Here is a 19,548-nt window from a genome sequence, read left to right as displayed (position 1 = left end):
AGGAAGACACGCCACAAATCAGGGTTTATCCTTGACGTCTGACCTTAAGTGGAATGGGCGGGACTATAATACTTTCCAGTAAACCATTGCCTGTGTTGGTCCTGCGTGCCATAACAAATAAATTAAATCATATAATACAATGTAGAAACATGAAGCTCTTCTTTAAAATCTACACTTATGGAGTGCCAGAGTACGACAGAAATGCTAGGGGTTACACAAGCAAGGCATACATTGTTCAGTATGAGATAAGGTAGGATATAATTATAATGGTAACGATGACATTAACCTTCATTATCATTCTTTAATTAAATAAATACAATTATAATGAATAATGAATCAGGCATTTGAGAAGTCTACTCTGTGTATTACAATGTGTGTCAGACTGAAATTCCTACACAATTTGTCGGTTTTAGCTATGGTGTAAAACTTACGAGACATTTTAGCTTGAGGGACAAGTTAACACTGGTATTATAATAATATGAATGAACGAATAATAACGAATCAACCAGTTGAGAACTCAACTCTGTGTATATAGTGATGTGTGTCCGAACCAACAACACACATTTATGGTATTTTGTTTTATAGTATACTATCTTGAAATTGTATTGATTTGTTTAACAAAATAACACTTTTACACACATTGTTCATTCATGGTGCAGCTCTCCACACCCTCACAATAACAATGACCTAGTCTTGGTGACAGTTGCCACAAACAAACAAAATGAGCAAACAATGTTTCCTAGCCAATATAAACCATAGAGCTAGTCCTAAATCCGGTTATGGTAGACTCTCTCTTTGGACTCTTAATGGAATGGACTTTTCTTGGGACTATTCAAGAAATAGTTTGGAGAATAAACATGGAGTAAGAGGGATTGTCTTGACAACTTGACGCCTTGAAAATAAGTGCTGAGAAGGATGGCACTTTTCTGTGAGGACTGTAGCATGGTGTTCAGCTCTGTGAGCCTGCTGCAGAGACATCAGGCACAGCTCTGTGTGGGAAACCCCTTAGCAGCACGCAAGGATCCTGAAACTCAGGCCGCAGACCGTGGAATAGGTGCTGGGCCTCAGAGAACAACGACACCAGAGCTAATCAAGGTAATGTAAAGGTGTAACACTACTAAGACAATATATCGATTTTTTTATTTTTTTATCATTATTTATATATTATTCACCATTAATTAATTTGTGAATGCAGTCATAGGCATTAACTAACTTTTAATGGTTCAATAATTGTCAGGTGACAACTTACTACTGGTGTTTATGTTGAGGTATTGATTTCTACATTGTTTAATATGATTAGGGTTAATCCCCAACAACAAACCCTAACCCACATGCTAATGCTATATAAAAATGCTTATTACTGCGTTAACTAATGATAAATAATAGTTAATGAATATACTCTTATTGTAAAGTGTTACTGGTAAAGGTAAAAAAAAACAACATGATATTATATTCATTGTAATAGATTAAACATTCAGCCTTAAACATTGTTTAACCAAACTTGTGAGTATTTCACCCGGAACCAATTGAAGATGTTTGTGTGTGTTTATACTGTAATAGAAAAGAAGTCCACAATCTTGCCAACAGAAGAGAAACAATAACCAGGGAATCATTGATGCCACACCAAATCCCGACCGAGTAGAAGAGAAAAGACCTAGAAGACAAGAGAACAATCCCCTGAAAACCCTTTCAGACGTGGTAGCTATGGACCCTGCCTTATCCTACCTACTGTATCGTTGTTGTGTACGGGAAATGGGTTAACCTAACAATTGTTATTATTGCTTGGCACTTGATTCTATGAACATCCTTACTGAACCGACAGCGATATATTGTTACACCTTCTTCTGACACATGTACTTATTTTCAGCCGCTTTGAATAAAAGCGTCTGCGATCCTTCATGCTTCCATTTGCTTTCGTATCGGTAAGGTTTCAGGAGGTCGAGCAGGTCAGGACACCAGACTCAAGTTATTGGAGGAGAGGACAGAGCTGCATAAGAACCGGCTGGCCCAGATTCACGATCACAACCAGCAGCTGCAGCGCCAGAGAGAAGGTGAGGTTTGAACAGAACCATTTTGGGGACAGACTTTAGGCAAAAGTACCTCTGTGCAGTGCATGTGTCTCCTTCCCTTCTATGTATATTTGTGTGTGTGTGTGTGTGCGTGTGTGTGCGTGTGTGTGTGCGTGTGTGTGCGTGCGTGCGTGCGTGCGTGCGTGCGTGCGTGCGTGCGTGCGTGTGTGTGCGTGTGTGTGTGTGTGTGTTTGAGTCTACCAGAGCTCTTCCAACAGATGGGTGCCCTTGCAGGGCAGACCACTGCCAGTCACCTGGAGAATCTGCTGGTTCTACAAAAGGACAAAGAAGACAGGAGCGAAGAAATGCTCCGACAACTGACCCGGCGCCTCGATACACTACAGTGAGCGCACGGTCACTCACTCACTCACTCACTCACTCACTCACTCACTCACTCACTCACTCACTCACTCACTCACTCACTCACTCACTCACTCACTCACTCACTCACACACACACACACACACACACACACACACACACACGAAAGAAGAAAACCAATTCATGGGATATTGTGTAGGAAAAATATCATGAAAGTACAAACTATGAAGGTTTTGTTTGATCAGGGTTGAATCGATAGCCACCAACCAGCCTGGTCCCGACCGAAATAGGGCCCATTCCCTTAACTTTGACCTGTTAAGATCTTCTACAGACGGACCTCTTTCTTCCCAGATAAGGTAAGGGGCTCCGGACACAAACATCATCAAGAATCAAAACTAACATTTGTTATTCAAACCACAAGGTAGACAGTGCCAGACCATACCTGGCTGCTGTGAGTGTGATTGGCTGAATGAGGCTTCACTCTGCGGCTCAGGGAGATGCAGGCGGCCTATGTGCAGTCTGGGGGGTCGGACCCAGGCCTTCTGGCCCAGATGATGGACCTCCAGCGAGACGCCCAGCGGTTGGAGCAGGCCCCACTAGAGGCCCAGGCCAAGGGGAGGAGGAAGAGTAAGTCATTCAGGTCCGCATAGAAAGGAAGGATTGGTGATATTGGTCCTCATAAACATCTGATGTGGATGGCTGTTCCTTACCTTCTTGACTTAACTGTTATACTTTTAGAGAAACACTGGTTGCTGGGTTTCCAACTGTGACCACATTTTTAATAACGCCGTAACTGATTTATGACTGTTTGATATTAGATTACTTATGATAGAATTTTTTTTCCTTAAAGATTTCTGTTTGAATCATTTGAATATCCCTTCCACTTAAAAATCCCCAATTAGAGGGGCTGCAAACAAAAGGTGGCGTGTCCCCTGCGTGTTCAGCGGTGGACCTGGTTCATCCAGACGATGTGTGACTCTGGACCTGAGAGGCCTTGCCCTGTGCTCTCTGCCCAGAGGTCAGACCCTATCGCCGGGGTCCGAACCGGGAGCTGCTGGCCCTGGAGGCCGAGAACCAGAGGCTGGAGCACGAGATCCTTCAGATCCAAGCAGCCCGGCACTATGGAGACCAAGGTGGCATTGCCCTTCACTGACACAGTCAATATATAGAATTATACATTTGAATCCTTCGTTTTTTATATAGTAAGGCATGATCTGGTTTTACAAATCAGTTCCATACAAATGTAGTCATATATTACCAAATTGTCTTCTTTCTTGAAATCTGATCAAAATCACACATTTATTAACCAATCAATGGGGGAAAAGTCCTGGGAGAAAGTAATAAAAACCTGGATCAATCAGAGATACGGGACACACAAGGGCAGGGAATGAAGTGATCAATGTAGAGGGTAAGATGTGAGAGGCCAGGCCACACACAGACACATGACGCCTTGGGCTGAGTTTGACAAAGAGACACCAGCTCAGAGCTGGAAAGCAAAAGTGAATGAAGGTGTTCCTAAACTCTCCAACCAGGTCTCCTGGTTGGAGAGTTTAGGAACACCTCCATTCACTTTTACCTTCAGCTTTCTACCTAGTGTCTCTTTGTTCACATCTCTGGTGTCCCTGAGAGCGTCGTCTGTGTGGGTGCGTCCATGCAGCCTCCTCCTGCCTCCCTCCGGTGGAGGCGGAGCTTCGGCGGGACCGGCTCTGCCACCTGGTGGCCATCGAAGCAGGGATGGAGGCTCTTCGCCTGGAGATAAGAGAGAGGAGCAGGGGCGTGGCCAGGGCGTGCAGACAGGCCCCCCCACCCCCGCCACCATCACAGCGCCCACTTCCCCCCGTTGACCCCACCCATCAGGCACCGAACCCCCTGGTGAGTACTCCTGCTCAGGACCTGGTCCTCCTGGATCTCCTGGTTCACACACACATTCATTTTGTGTCGTTGTGCACGATTTTATTGTATATTGAATTGAATCACACAATGTGAATTCATTTTATGACACAATCACATGATCACACAATCATATAAATAGAGGGAGCTTGCTGTTGGCGCACAAGATTTAAACATACAAGGTTTGATTGATATATATTTTTTAATTCTAACGTATATTTTCTCCTGCATAATGGCAGGTGAGGTTGACCCGCTCGGTAGGGGGAGGATGTGAGTCCGCCCCCGGGGACGCTCCGCGGACGCACCCCCGCGACCCGGGGTTCGTGGACCGAACCCTCGCCCAGCGTCACACTCATTGTCACCATTTGCAGACGTTCTGAGGTCATAAAAAGCTACGTACATTTTGTGTGGACCACGCCTCGGATGCTAGGCTGCCTTTTGGACGTTGACGGCCTTGTTGACAGACTACAGCCTCTGCTAGAAGAACGGGGCAGCAGGACGGTGGAGCTGGGCGTCCATAGACACACTGTACCGGGACTGTTTGTGGTTTTACTTTGTGTTAAAATCGTCACTCTCTGACGATGTAATGAGGACGGTTTGGCTTTGTTGCAGGGTGGAGTTAGTCATTTTCTATGACATGGTGGTCGGTGTTGATGCGACACTGAGCATGCTCCGTCTGGTGTCGTCTCTCTACCTGGGGGAGCAGCAGGTGGGCCATCCCGCCCCCCTACCCTGTGTCCTGTGTCAACCAGGGGTAGAAATGCCCTTTTCCCATCAACTGCCCCCTGGAGGCTATGCCCCCCTGCTGATCAAACAGCCGGTACCCAGGAAAGTACACTTTAGTACCATGGACTGTACTTTAAATGTTCATACTTTTTGTATGTAGAGATGTTCTATTTTTTGCATTATTTTACCTGAAGTAAAACCTTTTTACTCCTGGTTGAATTAAAATAAATTATACATAATACATAGATTGAGATATATTAATTACATCCATGGGTATCTTGGCCAAAAGAGGGAATGAGTGTCAGTGATCTTTAGCATGTGTTCCACTCTAGGATTGAACGTCGACACACCATAGCACCATAGCACCATAGATTTATTCTCCTACTCTTCAGATGTATCTATGTTTAAGGTGGTTTGCTTTTCCACAAAAACACAATGGTACTTCCCATCCTGTGAGAACCTGTACGCACTCTCTCGTCTTCCGCTGCAGGCTGCGCCCGCATCCCGGCCTCTGCCTGGTGCTGGAGGCCCAGAGGCCAGGGGAGAGACCTGGTCCCGGGAGGCAGGAAATGATGTCTCTGGGCTGGGCACGGCTGGAGCTCTTTGACCTAAACAACCAGGTACTCCCACTGCATCCGAAACACGGACAGAAGACTTTATTTTCCAGCATAGCTGCCGCTAAAGACGAGACTGCAGAATGTGATGTTATTCCTGTGTTCCTCCAAATGAAGTAGTAAAGGGATTAAACTCAAATGTATATAGCATTATCCATACATAGCACTTCACCTACCTTGTTTTCAGCTCCACAGGGGTTATTGGAAGGTTCCGGTACGCAGCCTTCCAGTTACACCGGCCAAGCATCAAGTCGACCTTGACTCTGTGCCACAGGTAGAATTGTTAAGAACATATTAACGGCATAGTTGGCAGAACCTTACCCTTAACTTTGTCAAATTAATATAACTGTTTTGATACCAGATATAGGTTGGTATATGATCAGGGGAACACAAGATGGTATTGTTAATGCATATTGTCCCCCGCCCTAACGTGATTGTTTGATTGAGGTGGGCCATATGGAGATATTGTTGCGTGTGGCCGGACCTGAAGGAGATGTACAAGTTCAGCCTGGTTCCAGTGCTCCGGGACAATATGAACATCCCATAGTGGTGAGGATAAACCTCTAGAACTTATACCATTCAGATTGTATTTGAAACCTATTTCAGCAGATAGTTATTGGTTCGTTCTGGTCTAACTGGACAAGAGAGTGACCTTGGAGTGGAATTGACTCGTAGATCAACTTCACTGGCTACCATGGACCTATGCTGTGATTCACTGGCTACAGTGAACCTATGGGTGATTCACTGGCTACAGTGAACCTATGGGTGATTCACTGGCTACAGTGAACCTATGGGTGATTCACTGGCGACAGTGAACCTATGGGTGATTCACTGGGTACAGTGAAGCTATCGGTGATTCACTGGCTACAGTGAACCTATGGGTGATTCACTGGCTACAGTGAAGCTATCGGTGATTCACTGGCTACAGTGAAGCTATCGGTGATTCACTGGCTACAGTGAACCTATGAGTGATTCACTGGCTACAGTGAACCTATGAGTGATTCACTGGCTACAGTGAACCTATGAGTGATTCACTGGCTACAGTGAACCTATGAGTGATTCACTGGCTACAGTGAACCTATGAGTGATTCACTGGCTACAGTGAACCTATGAGTGATTCACTGGCTACAGTGAACATATGCTGTGCTGTCGCCCTCTTATGTCTCAATACAGGTTTCTTCTCATGCAGTACCTGTCCCAGTCTCAGTAACGTCTTCAACCACGTCATTGATAAGCCACGAGTTCCCCATAACAGCCAATCAAAGCTTCTCCGGTCAAATTGACCAAAACGAAGAAGCCAACCAGAGCTCAGAGGAAATGGACGACCAAATAGGTACTGAGACTGTGGACATTTTGGGGCTTGAAATTAAATAAACACTGTTTGCGTAGGATCAATAGGACTTCATTGGTGTACTACATGGTTTGATTAGGTCATTAGGATTATCTAAATAATGAAAAGGCCTTGTGGCTTGTATTGTTATCTCTCTCTACATGTATATTCTATGTTTGTTCTAATTTCCTTTTGTTTGGAAGATTATTTTATTTATTATAATATATGAATTATTAATTAACCCATATTTGTCCACTATTTTCGATGTAGCACATTTGTATGAATTAAATATATATATCAAGGCAAGTCAATTAGTCAGGTAATCATTTGGCAAAGATGACACAAAGATGAAGGGGGGCGTATGTGCAAAGAACATAACTAATTTATTACTGTTACAGCATAATGGCAGTACGGAAGATGTTTGACACAGCACAATCATTTCCCCAAGAAGCTAAACTATGCATTGTTCAGCTCAGGGGCTCCGTTCAAATTATTTTCTTCACTTAAACTTGGAGCAGAAGAGTAGCGGTGGTCAAGCGGATGGAATGCTGTGTGAAATGAGTCAAACCTTCAGACCTTCTCTAATGAAATTAAATAATGTACCCAAGCATCTTCAGTCGCAAGGCCATATGATGGCTAAATCCCAAATGGACTGTATTGGAACAGTGGCTAGAACGGCTGTTGAGGAAAACCTCTTGGAGTGGAATTCAAATGGAGAACGTCAACTAGATTCACCTCCATCAAACATAATCGGAACATGGACCAAACGTGTCGGGTAGCAGGAATGTGTCTCTCCTCGGCCTATAGCAGGGGTGTCAAACATACGGCCCCTGGGCCGGATCCGGCCCGCGAGATGATTTGATCAGGCCCGCGACTTGTATAGCATAAATTTCCGAGATATTACACAGCACCTGAATAATCTTAACAGTATCTTAACTCAGTATAACGCATACAGCATACGCGCATTCAAGTTAAAACTGTCACTCTATCTAGCGATGACACCGCCCATTTCCCATGTCTAACCGCTGTGCGTGCGACCAGACGTAATGCTGATATGGATCAATACAAAGACAAGATAACAGGATTGCTGCAGGAGATCAAGCAGAGGTTTAAGGTCTTCAGTGAACTAGAGAAGGAATTTGCCATTTTTCGCTCACCATTTACAGTCAAGCCTTCTGACATGCCAGCTGACATCCAACTCGAGATAATTGACTTGCAGTGTGATACCAATATGAAGGAGAAATTTGCGTCGGTGGGCTTGGGCACATTTTATCATTATCTCTTGCCAGGGTACCCCAAATTAACATCCCTGGCTGCAAAGGTTTTATCCATGTTTGGGACTACCTATCTTTGTGAACAGGTGTTCTCTGTAATGAACCTAAATAAAACAAAGCACCGCTCAAGGTTAACAAACACACACTTGAATGACATTGTGAAATGTGCTGCTACTCAGGATTTGACACCTGATATTGATGCACTTGTAAAGGCTAAAAGATGCCAAGTTTCAGGAGCCAGCAGCAAATAGACTGCAGTGAGAAAAAAAGTTAATCAGCAAGTAGGCCTGTGCCTAATTCTTGTGATGCTCTTTCAGAAATGTTTGCACTCTGATGAATACAGATCTTATAAGTTTACTCAGGTTTCATGTTAAACGACAATGAATATTGTGCAGCATATCATTCTCAGCTTCAGTAGCCTACAAAACAGTTTGATCTGATGTAGCCTAATCTCATAGCTCATGCACTGCTATAACTTTTATGTTTGTTTATTTTATTTATATATGCACATTAACATTTTCAAGGCAGTATGATAGCTTTCTTCATAGCTCCCACTTGAGTTTGTTTAGTGTGGTGAGTTGGTTCAGGTGTTCAGATGTAAAAATGTATTCACTCAACTCTATAAAAATAAACCAGTTGTTAATGAATGTGAAATGCATTTCATTCCAATTCCATCTGTGAATAAATGTGTTGTGCTAATATAGATCCTTGTGATCTGTGATTATGTAGGCTACAAATGTAGGCTGAATGTAAATGTAAATTAATGATAAAGCATAGTACTGAAAAACAAAGCTAATGATTTGGAGTTGACGTAGGTTATTTTGCTATTATTTTACCATTATTTTACTGGTCCGGCCCACTTGAGATCAGATGGGCTGTATGTGGCCCCTGAACCAAAATGAGTTTGACACCCCTGGTCTATAGGATACACTAATAAAAAGTAATTTGCCTCATTGGCAAATTACAAATTCAGTTACATCAGATAAAATAAGTACAATATTTGATATTCCTAATGTGTCACTGATCAATGATCTAGATTTAGTCGGCGGTGTCTCGGTCGCAGGCCAGCAGGGGAGCCAGGCTGCTGGAATGGCTATTGGCTGGTCCTTCATTCAGGCTGGATTGGTGCTTTCCATTTGACATTTACCCTGCAGGTGGACCTCGGTGTTTCCACAGTTGACTGAGTTCGTGTTCAGGCCGCCCACGGTCTTTGCTTTGGAGGACGAGCCTTTGAGTCGTTTCTCTTCCTCACAAACGTCACTCAGAGGAATCCGAGCTTCAAGTGGAATCATCGGCTGAACGTCGTCCATGAGATCCAGCAGCTTCTTCTTGATGTGCTCTAGCCCCCTCTGCTCCTCCACCAGATGCACCTTCTCCGTGAGGTGTTTCAGGAGATCAGAGCATTCCTTCCTCACAAACGTCTTCCTGGACCAGAGGAGCTCCCCGTTGACGGCGTGGCCCGTGTGGGCGCTTGGCGACGGAGTCTTGATGACGTAAACGTTCTCCCAGATCACCGGGTCTCTCTGCAGGGCCTGTTTCAGCCGGGCTGAAGCTGCCCGCTTCGTCCGGTCCTTATTGTCCACAATCTGTAATGGAGAGGCAATTTGTAATACAACCTCACAATCACAGTCATCTCCACTGATACAACATTAAAAATTACATTTAGGGAGTTTAGCAGACGCTTTTATCCAAAGCGACTTACAATAAGTACATTTGCCCGAAGAATGAGAAACAACAATATATCGCTGTCTGTACAGTAAGGATGTTTATAGAACCAAGTGCTAAGCACCAACAATCGCTAGGTTAACCCATTCCCCGTACACAACAAAGACAGCTAGGATAAGATACTACACAACTAAGTATGACATACAATAAGTGCGTATGAGGGGTGGGAATGATACAATTTTGAATGAGGATAGTTTGCTAGTGTACAATGTTGAAAAAGAGAAAGTGATTTTGCATATTTAGCGAAAATGACCAAAGGTCCATCACTATGGGGGCTCACCTTGAACTGGGGGAAAGCTGCAATTCTGGTGACGGTCAAAATCGCAGGACAGCCGATTTTTTTGCAATCTTGCACACTCTTCCGCTTTCTTCGTTTCCTGGTACCGGCGTTATCCTACGATGAATTGTAGGAGAGAAAACATAATTGTTTTGTTAAAACCTATGACAGAAGAATGGGGTTTAAATGTTTGTTTCTCCAGAAATGCGTTTGAATGCTTGCCTCTCAGCTTATCAACAAAGCACCAGTGCGTTATTCAAGAGGGCAAATTACATGGGGGAGGACTTTCAAATGAAACAAATTTATTTATTTCAACATGCTCGACTTCCTCGTTATAATTATTCTATTTCCTTACGACTATCTATACACTTTCGGGTGAGGTGTGATATAAGTATCGATTGTAAGACATATCCTGTCCTATCCGGACGTGGTGTGATTAGAAGGCAAATACCCTCATATTCTCACAAATGGCGCTATCTGTCACAGGTTAGTCAAGTCCTGTGATGTTAGTGATGTCCTGTGATGTTAGTGATGTCCTGTGATGTTAGTCATGTCCTGTGATGTTAGTCATGTCCTGTGATGTTAGTCATGTCCTGTGATGTTGGTCATGTCCTGTGATGTAGGTCATGTCCTGTGATGTTAGTGATGTAAGTCATGTCCTGCGATGTAAGTCATGTCCTGCGATGTTAGATGGTCCTCTACCCTGAGATAAACATCTCAATGTGTTGGGGGTTAGGGTCAGTCACCAGATGAGGATCGCTATCAAAGTAACCTCCAATAAACACTAAAGGGGGGTCCATTTGTTTACCTACACAAAAGGGCATTACTTACATTCAACACGTCGGGTTTCTCCTTCCGCTTCTTGCTCTCGGAGATGTCCCTCCCCAGGTGGCATCCCATCTCCTTCGTCCCGATGAACATGAACGGGGTGCCCGTGAAGGCGATGGTCGGGGTGCCCTCTCCCCGGCTCCACTCCCAGAACACACGGGTGTTGGACGTCGGTTGCCACACTGCATGTTGGATTAGCAAAGCCTGATCAGTTAACAATCAGGAAACGACCCACAGTGGCGGACTAGTAGAACTAGTTAACATGAGCTGGCTACGACTCACTACAACCTAACTTCGCTTGAATTCAATGTATCCGTCGCTAAATAACCTTGTTACTTACTATTGTCAAAAAACGAAGCATGCGTCCCGTACACCACAAACTTAGTCATGGTGGCGGCTTCGTTTTGTTCTATAAAAGACTCGACTTCTCGCAGGTCGTTGAATACGTGTTGCTGCTCCTCCATCTTCGTCCATGTTGATAGTGGAAGAGCCGCGGTGGCTGCCGGGAGAGACGACGGTTCAAGGTCCAACTCTGAACCGAAGAGGGCGCTAAAACCCAATATAAACTCCCCCGTCAACTGAACACTACAGGTATGTCGTGGAGCAGCGATTCCCACCCTGTTCCAAGGAACGTCTGCAACAGCATATTCAGAGAATAATCCAGTATAATGTTTTAATGCCTTAATTTTCAGATGCATTTGACAATTAATTTGGCTGATTTTCAAGATGGTATGGTATGCTCGAGCTCCAGGCTCGTTTCAACACGCAATATAAAAACATTGATCGATTTCATGTATACTTGTTGGAATAACAAGTCTTTTATAGCCCAAGTTATAAAATATGACTATTTAAGTGTGAGCAATCAAGTCATCGAGTGTAATCTAAAATCAGCGTAGTAAACCTAAGTCGTTTCATTGTTTCTAGCATCTGCAATTATCTTTTAGAATGCTGTACAGCTTGGTTTATAGTACCGCAAATCACCTTTTGGTTGAACGTAAAGCTATTGAATAAAAAAGGTTGTGTTTGGTGGTCAAAAATCTTAAAATGGGCTGGATGACGTCAGGTTTGTTCCAGATTAAGCTTTGCTTTATTTTTCCCATATTTAGTAAATTAACAGCCCCTCCAAAAGGCACTGCAATATCCATGTCACTTTTTCCACATAAAATTATATGCCAAATCTCATTTTTATATCTAAATCTCATTTGGATGAGATTAACGATAACGTCCATCTATTTACGACATGACTGCATCACATGAGCAAATTGCTTTAATCAAATATTTTAAAAAGGGCATCAGTAATATGGTCTTGAAGTGCAGGTAATCAGAAAAACATTTCCTTCAAATGTACCAAAAAACCTAAACAAAAGACACAATTTGAATTTGCAAATATCCTTTATTTTCTTACTACAAGTATACAAAACCTGAACAGACAAATCTGTGAAAATAACTTATTTACAAAACCAAGGGTGTGTGGGGGTGAGGGGGGGGGATCTCGACAGACGTTCAGTGCAGGTTGAAGATCAGACGAGGGACTCATCATTCTGAGGACTTGGAGGCCGATGTTTGGGCGGGCTAAACAGAAAGTAAACCAAGAATGAAAACATTAGATAGCCATCTCTAATGTTACGAGCTGAAGCATTTATCCAAAAACAGTTAACGCAAATAGTTCCCAAAACTTCTGCAAGGCCATCATCCAACTGCCAGGAACAGTAAATTCCATGTTGACATGTTATATGCAATATTAAAGCCCATCACTTGCCTCCTTCTCCTGGACTCCTTCGCCGTTGGCACTGGAGCTGCTGCTGCCATTAACCGTTGATTCCTGCTTTGGCTGCTTAGCGTCTGCGTCCTTCACTAGGCTCTCATCAGTCTTCCTCTGTAGGGATGCAGGATAATAACCGGCAGACAGAGGAAACAGGTTGAACAAATGAGAAAGTCCAATGCCTTTATATAGCCATGAATGTACTGTTTCAGTGTCAAGAGTTAAACAATATATGTGTATGTATTGCAGAGATTTTGCAATCCATGTATTCCAATTGACAAGTTTGTTATCGTTATTGGCTTGCTGGCCAATACATCAGTGAAAAGCTTGCGTTGATATCCAAGAAGCTAGCCATACCTTTTTCCTGACCAGATGGGAAATGTCTGAGGTCGATTTTGCAGACGAGGCCCCCTCAAAAGGCCTTGTGGAGATCTGGAGGACGAAGACAACAGTGTCAAGTCTTCCTCGAGACTTTGTCGTTGTATGGGTCAATATTCAGGGATTCCAACAGACTGCTTACCTGACTGGCAGAGGCAAACATGGACGACGAAGATGACGATGACGGGCCACCGTTCTCAGCCAGGAATCCAGAGGAGGTCGAAGCCCCATCCTGGAAGACATTTGGCCAAAAAGGTAAGTCAGGTTGACAAATAGGTCCATGAACAATGATGTGTCCTACAGTCAACCCTCACCCATTAAATAACGCAAAAGAGCACGCAACAGGAAACTAATGCCGAACTGACGTTCAGACATCTACCCACCAGTGCCTGCCTGACGGCCAGACCGGCCGCTCTCTCGCTCTCCTTGGCCTCTGCGACCTTCTCCGTGACGTCCGGCAGCAACTGCCTCAGTTCCTCCAGCTCCGTCTTCGCCGCGCCGTCGGCTCCTTCGGCCTCGTCGATCACCTTCTGCAGCATGGCTGAGATGCACAAAGGGGCCACAAAAAAATAAAGACCAAAACCCTTTCAGCAGAGTAATAATCCTTCGCCATGTCAACACAAGCCTCAGCGAGGCCCTCTTCTCGCTGAGTCAAAGACCCGCAGAGCAGATGAGACGGGTTACCCAGGCGGTTCTCGATGACATTGATGGAGCCGTTGTAGTGCTCGATGGCCTGGCTGTAGGAGTCCATGTAGCACAGAGTCGTGGCCACGTGGTAGTTACTCTCTGCCAGTAGGCGGCTGTCGGGGGGCAGGTGCTTCAGCTGCAGGGCGAGGCACTCCTGGAAGTCTTCCAGTGCCTGAGGGTAGTTCCCTAGGAAAGTGGAGCCCGACCTTTAACTCAATAGGCGTCGAAAACGTCACAGATCAACTCATGCCAACTGAACGCATTTGTAAAAAAGACATGGATTGGCTGAGCAAAGAGTGCCAGCGCGCCATGAATACAGGATTATTACTGCAAGAAGGCCATATTCTGCATATGCTCCCAGTGTCTTTATTTAGCAAACAAAAAAAAATTTAGGGCAATGGAAAAATTATTGAATGCACAAGGAGACACTTTGACATGAAGTCAAAGTGTCAGAAGATGAGAACTGCCATGCTTACCGGACTCAACACTGACTTCCCCCAGTTTCAGGTAGGCCTGTGCCGCCATAAGCTGATCCTCCTTGCTCTCTTTTCTGTCAAGAAACACAGATAGTCAATGTAGGCAAAAAACAATGCAGCTCACATTAAATCGGCAAGTTCCCTTAACTGAAGCTTTGCAGAGACTGTACCTTTTGTAGATGAATTTAGCCACTTCAAGCATCTCCCACGCCAACTGCAAGTTCCCAACATCCTCATCTTCCTGTTGAATACACAACACGTGTCTCAAAGCAAAGTTCAACCCAAGTGAAAGTCGCCTCGAGTCAAGGAGAGAACATACCGCGTCGTCAGCATTTGCTTCATCCTCGTCATCATCATCGTCATCGTCTGAGAAAGCCAGGAGACTCACAATTAGTACAAGTTTGAAAATGGGCAAGCACGAGTGTATAAGACCATACATCATAGTGACGAGTGTATAAGACCATACATCATAGTGACGAGTGTATAAGACCATACATCATAGTGACGAGTGTATAAGACCATACATCATAGTGACGAGTGTATAAGACCATACATCATAGTGACGAGTGTATAAGACCATACATCATAGTGAAGTTGGTCCAATGCTTTTATAAATCAGACAGCCATTCCCTCACGTGAAACCACCATCAGTCTCACATCTTTTTTAAAACCAGACTACTGTGAATAAACCAATTCCAACCGAACAGTGCTCTACATTTAAAGATATATTGCCTTCTCCGCTCTCAGCCTCGGCATTTTCGTCCTCTTCTTCATCAAACACCTTCTTGTCATTGTCAGCACTCTCATTGCCAGTAGACAAGTCGCCTTCACCAGTCGCTGGAGCGACCGGAATCTGCTCAACCTCCTTTCCCTTCATCTCCGAGCCAACAGCAGGCTCCACCACCTTGGCTGGAGAGCCCGGCCCCTCCCCTGATACATGGCCCTCTCGGGGTTCAGCTACAGTGCTGCCAGCCTCCAGCCCTGCAGCCACCTTTGACTCGGCTGTGGACTCTGAGTCCTCTGGCTTTTTGTCAGCGGCCATGGCCTCATACACCTGCCTGCGCAGCTCACCCCTGGTGTCCTCTGCTCCAGGGAAGAACACGCGAGGAAGGTCTGACTCAGTGGGCAGTACGCCAAACACAAGCTTAAGATAGTTCAAAAACTGTAGGGGCCACTTTGAAGAGAGTTTAGTTTCAGTCGACACGCTTTTAAAACATTATGCGTGCTGTTGATACAATGAGTTGTACGAACCGTCCAGGTTGACGGCGCTCTCGATGTTCTGGCTCACGGGCTTCTCCTCCTCGTCCGACTGCGGTACTCCCTCTAGTGCGTTACCGAGGACGGTGTTCTCCATCCTGAGACAGCAGAAGCACTTCATTACATCTTATTGTACAAGTACACAAGAGTGAATTCTTAGGCTTGGTTCCTCAGCAATACAAGATGAAGTAAATAAGTAGCAGCTTGGATCAATAAATAAAATAAAGTAAGTAATAAGAGAAACTAAAACAGTGGTAACAAGTAATGAGGTGAAGTAAAGTGCAAGGTGGTAGTGGTACCAGCCATGGTTGATTCTAGTGCAAGTTACTGAAAAGAAATGATGCGTTTTAAACATTTACACAAATCAGGGTTGTAGAGAAACCACATGTTGCGTCTGTTTAACAGATCATGGCAACAATGTAGGCTTGTACCAACGTAAACCAAGTATACCCAACCAACCTGGCCAACTCTAGTAGAGACTTCCCACAAAGGAAGAAGGCCTCTCCACACTCTTCGCCGGTGTCCCCATACCTCGCAGCCCTACAGAAGATTGGTGTAAAAAAAAGATTTTGTCCCAAGGTCATAATTATAATGGACAGATCCAAAGCCATGGCGAGCATACACAGATCAAGACCAAGAGTTTGAACCCTTACAGCATTCCACAAGCCTCCTGGAAGACATTGACGGCCGAGATCACGTCGCCCATCACCAGGTGACGGTTTCCTGTGCCGATCAGTTTCTTCGCTTCTTCAGTAACGTCGATTGAGCTGCAGAAAACGAGTCAGATCTGAGGCAAACGAGCAAACTCCAATGGCAAATGAATGCAGGGGTAACTCCAGCAAAGAGCCGGTGGAAGAAACACCAATGTCAACAAACACATACACACCTGTCTACAACACTGGACGAGCAGGGCTTCTCGTCCATGCTGCGGGGTCAAGGTTTTGGTTTTAGTATTGGCAAAACACTCCGACTTGGTTGAACACTCATCACTAGGATCCGTGCACTGGGAGCCGTGCACATGCCACAAGTATCAGCCTGCAGGCTGTATCGGAGGCACCGTTCGCATATCGATAGCAAGCTACGTTAGCATGAGACACACTACTCCAGCTCAAAGTCATCCGCCACTGGCTGTTCAGTGAACTATTGGCCGGTCAATCCAGAGTTCACGTCCACACCGACTGGGTAACTTCCGCAGAGAGTCAAACCACCCATGTTATCTCGCTAACGTTAGCAGATCAACACAGGCACATGCTAACAGTCTATGACCCTTGTTTCGCAGTCCTCTCCGACATTACCGTGATCAAACCTCAGAAACATGGGCTTACCCGGCCGAGCTGGAGGCGGTGGACGTTTCCTCGGGCATTGTTGTGTTGGTTTGGAGCGGTGAGGGACAGAAACAGTAGATTTGTTACACAGCGAGGCTCGACGGTCGCTGTTGTCCTGCTTGTTTCTTCCCAGCCTTTGTTGGCGCGCTTAAATAGAGAACGTTCCCATTTCCGCTAAATCAGCAGCGCGGGAGAAGACATTTAAAGGGGCCGTCGAGTTTGTATGCGGACAAAAATAACGAATAGGTGCTTGTTGTCGTGCAATATCAACCAACGACAACTGCAGTTTAATAATTTGTATTTTAACAAATAGTATTCATTCATTTAGTATTCATTTATTTTTATAAATGGTAAAGATAGGGTCCACGATCGGAGCCTCGTTGGCGCAGTAGGCAGCGCGTCAGTCTCATAATCTGAAGGTCGTGAGTTCGAGCCTCACACGGGGCAGACGTCTTTTGTTTACGTGGCCGTGGGGTGAATTGTCCAATAGAATAACTCCTTTTAATTTTGCGATCCAAATCTTCTTAATATGTTGACCAATCAAATCTCCCCCTTTCATTTCCATTTTTCAACGGTGCCAAAAAAAGGTAAAATACGATATGTTGTTGTCACTTAAATTAGATCACTTCAGTTGTCACTTCACCAACTTTGTTCTACACGACACAACGTCAGTAACGCAAATGAATAACCAACCTTTTTAGTCAGATATGTTTGATTGACTTGGAATTATTTGTTTCCATTAATGATTTGGAATTGTAACCGTGATTTAATCTAAAAACGACGATACGTTCACCGTGAACCTTTTAAGGGAATCAATTCAGCACTAATTCTTACGCTAATAGGAATATGACAATAATAATTTACGATTATAATTCATTGAATGTCAAATGTGTGTCACGAAAAAAAAAGTGTATGATGTAGGGGTGGGAGGACATATTGTTATTTTTTCTCTATTCAATGAATAGAGCAAAACTCTGAGCAGACTGGTCCGAGTAACCTACACCTGCTGTTTGGGGACTTCAAGGTGAGCATCTGTACGGGAAAGTTCTGTTTCTTCTTCTAGTTGTTAAGCCTTTATCGGACATCATCATACCAGAACGTGGCATTATCAGATATAGGTTGAAGCGACTCGGAGGGGATGAGTTTGGATTGAGTCTTGTTGTTTTTTCATTACGGTCGGGGATGTGGGCCAAGGTTCCGCTACTTTGCAGGCTATTCTAAAAAGAGAAATAAGAAAATAACAACGCATGACTAACTTATCATATTATTACAAAGATGCAAAAGGAATTCACTACATGTAACCTAAATGAATGCCTTCCCATCTGAAGTGGGTTTGTAAGCGAGGGACGCCGTTTTGGTCAAGTCTGTCTATGTGCGTTTGCGTGTTAAGGGCATGTGTCTGTCTGTCCGTCGCGCGTGTACGTGCGACGGACAGACACTGAGGGAACCCCCCAGCTGAACCCCATAACTCCGGGCTCCAGGGAACCGCGGTGGTCTCTTCGTTGCTCTCACATTTCCAGGTTGCAATCTTTGGGCACATGAGTAATCCCATTGGCGGAGGACTTCCAGCGGCTAAAGCGACCTCACTCACTCCTCTCTCCCCCTGCCTGCTCATTGAGATGGTGCGATGTCCCGTCCAACTTTCCAAAGCGCGGACCTGTTGCGGTTTATCTTTCTCCATTGGACGCTGGTTGCGTGTTGCTGCACCGCGGATGCAGATGACTGTCTGGAGGTGAAGACTGCTTACATGATGCGCCAAATAGGTCCAGTGGAGTTGGTGCCTAACAAACCCAAAATAGGTATGTCCGACTCCAACAATCCCATGAATACGATTTATTTATGAAAAAGATATGACTTACTGTATGTAGTAGGCCTTTTATATTGTGTAAATGTTGAATTTAAAGCACATGTTGCAATGTTGAGTTCATTCTCACACTGGGAGAGGCGTTTATGTCTGGATAACAAGTTGATTTATTCAGATTAAATTCTTCTTATCAATTAATTGCCTTATCAATTAATGAAACACTTTATGACAAAAATGACTAATATAATGCCTAGGGCAGAGTGACACACACGTTCAATTGTAACTAGGATTGGCTAAATTTTTTTTATAGTGCATTTAAAACATTTGGCCTAATGGAACTCTACTTGAATAAAAAACATTATACAATTCTCGGCTAGCCTAAACCATAACAACTAACTGGATGCAATGTTTTATTTGAGAAGGTCAATAGCCTATATTGGCCGCTTTGCTTTATAATAATAATTACATTGTCATCTTTGGGTTGCTGCTCAACATATGTGTCTGCATTTTATTTTGGACCTTTTAAAGGTTCTCTGGTTTTCAATTTGGCTTTGGATGGTCTACACACCTGAATCAATCTTTATGTTGTGGCCAAGAAGGTCTGAATATATTCTTATATAACAATTAAAATGAACCCTTCACTGGATTTCTTTCTCCCTCCCTCTCTCTCTACCTCTCTCTCTCTCTCTCTCTCTCTCTCTCTCTCTCCCCCTCCTCTCTCTCTCCCCCTCTCTCTCCCCCCCCCCCCCCCCCAGGTGAGGCTCTGGAGGTGTGTGGCCACGCTGGCCCCAGCTGCTGTAACAGC

At 44.5% G+C, this 19,548-nt stretch overlaps 4 protein-coding genes across 5 annotated transcripts in view; 2 read left to right on the top strand and 2 right to left on the bottom strand.

Annotated features, from left to right (window-relative positions):
* Nucleotides 1–915: 915 nt before the first annotated feature.
* On the top strand, nt 916–5,613 carry ccdc17 (coiled-coil domain containing 17; the record flags this gene model as incomplete). The annotated part of the gene is made up of 11 exons (XM_079740070.1): nt 916–1,095; nt 1,561–1,698; nt 1,928–2,051; nt 2,274–2,412; nt 2,636–2,746; nt 2,884–3,017; nt 3,407–3,523; nt 4,048–4,262; nt 4,520–4,599; nt 4,893–5,112; nt 5,497–5,613. The coding sequence occupies 11 exons, from the start codon at nt 916–918 to the stop codon at nt 5,611–5,613; spliced, it is 1,575 nt and encodes a 524-aa protein (XP_079596196.1).
* A 1,696-nt stretch (nt 5,614–7,309) lies between these two features.
* Nucleotides 7,310–11,517, bottom strand: LOC307077787 (uncharacterized protein). The gene is made up of 4 exons (XM_079739261.1): nt 11,395–11,517; nt 11,058–11,236; nt 10,230–10,343; nt 7,310–9,810 (listed from the first exon to the last, which is right to left on the bottom strand). The coding sequence occupies exons 1-4, from the start codon at nt 11,441–11,443 to the stop codon at nt 9,337–9,339; spliced, it is 816 nt and encodes a 271-aa protein (XP_079595387.1). The 5' UTR covers nt 11,444–11,517; the 3' UTR covers nt 7,310–9,336.
* A 963-nt stretch (nt 11,518–12,480) lies between these two features.
* Nucleotides 12,481–17,077, bottom strand: nasp (nuclear autoantigenic sperm protein (histone-binding)). Of its 2 annotated transcripts, XM_079740508.1 has the most exons (15): nt 16,940–17,077; nt 16,501–16,539; nt 16,268–16,381; nt 16,074–16,154; nt 15,609–15,712; nt 15,087–15,440; nt 14,677–14,723; nt 14,528–14,598; nt 14,358–14,431; nt 13,879–14,067; nt 13,578–13,735; nt 13,337–13,426; nt 13,174–13,248; nt 12,814–12,930; nt 12,481–12,626 (listed from the first exon to the last, which is right to left on the bottom strand). In XM_079740508.1, the coding sequence occupies exons 1-15, from the start codon at nt 16,975–16,977 to the stop codon at nt 12,591–12,593; spliced, it is 1,587 nt and encodes a 528-aa protein (XP_079596634.1). In that variant the 5' UTR covers nt 16,978–17,077; the 3' UTR covers nt 12,481–12,590. The 2 variants fall into 2 exon arrangements, with proteins under 2 accessions (XP_079596634.1, XP_079596633.1); XM_079740507.1 differs by lacking the exon at nt 15,087–15,440.
* A 1,489-nt stretch (nt 17,078–18,566) lies between these two features.
* Nucleotides 18,567–19,548, top strand: part of LOC307077982 (glypican-5-like) — a gene marked incomplete at both ends in the record, with an annotated part of 32,450 nt that continues 31,468 nt past the window's right edge. The window contains 2 exons of the mRNA XM_079739504.1: nt 18,567–18,738; nt 19,499–19,548. The exon at nt 19,499–19,548 is cut by the window's right edge and continues 112 nt beyond it. Coding sequence (XP_079595630.1) covers nt 18,567–18,738; nt 19,499–19,548 — 222 coding nt within the window. The remainder of the gene's footprint in view (nt 18,739–19,498) is intronic.

Source organism: Pollachius pollachius (genome assembly GCF_949987615.1).
Source record: "Pollachius pollachius genome assembly, chromosome: 7".
Taxonomy (NCBI): Eukaryota; Metazoa; Chordata; class Actinopteri; order Gadiformes; family Gadidae; genus Pollachius; species Pollachius pollachius.
Note: the sequence above shows the minus strand (reverse complement) of the source record. Positions and strands in the feature narration are given on the sequence as shown.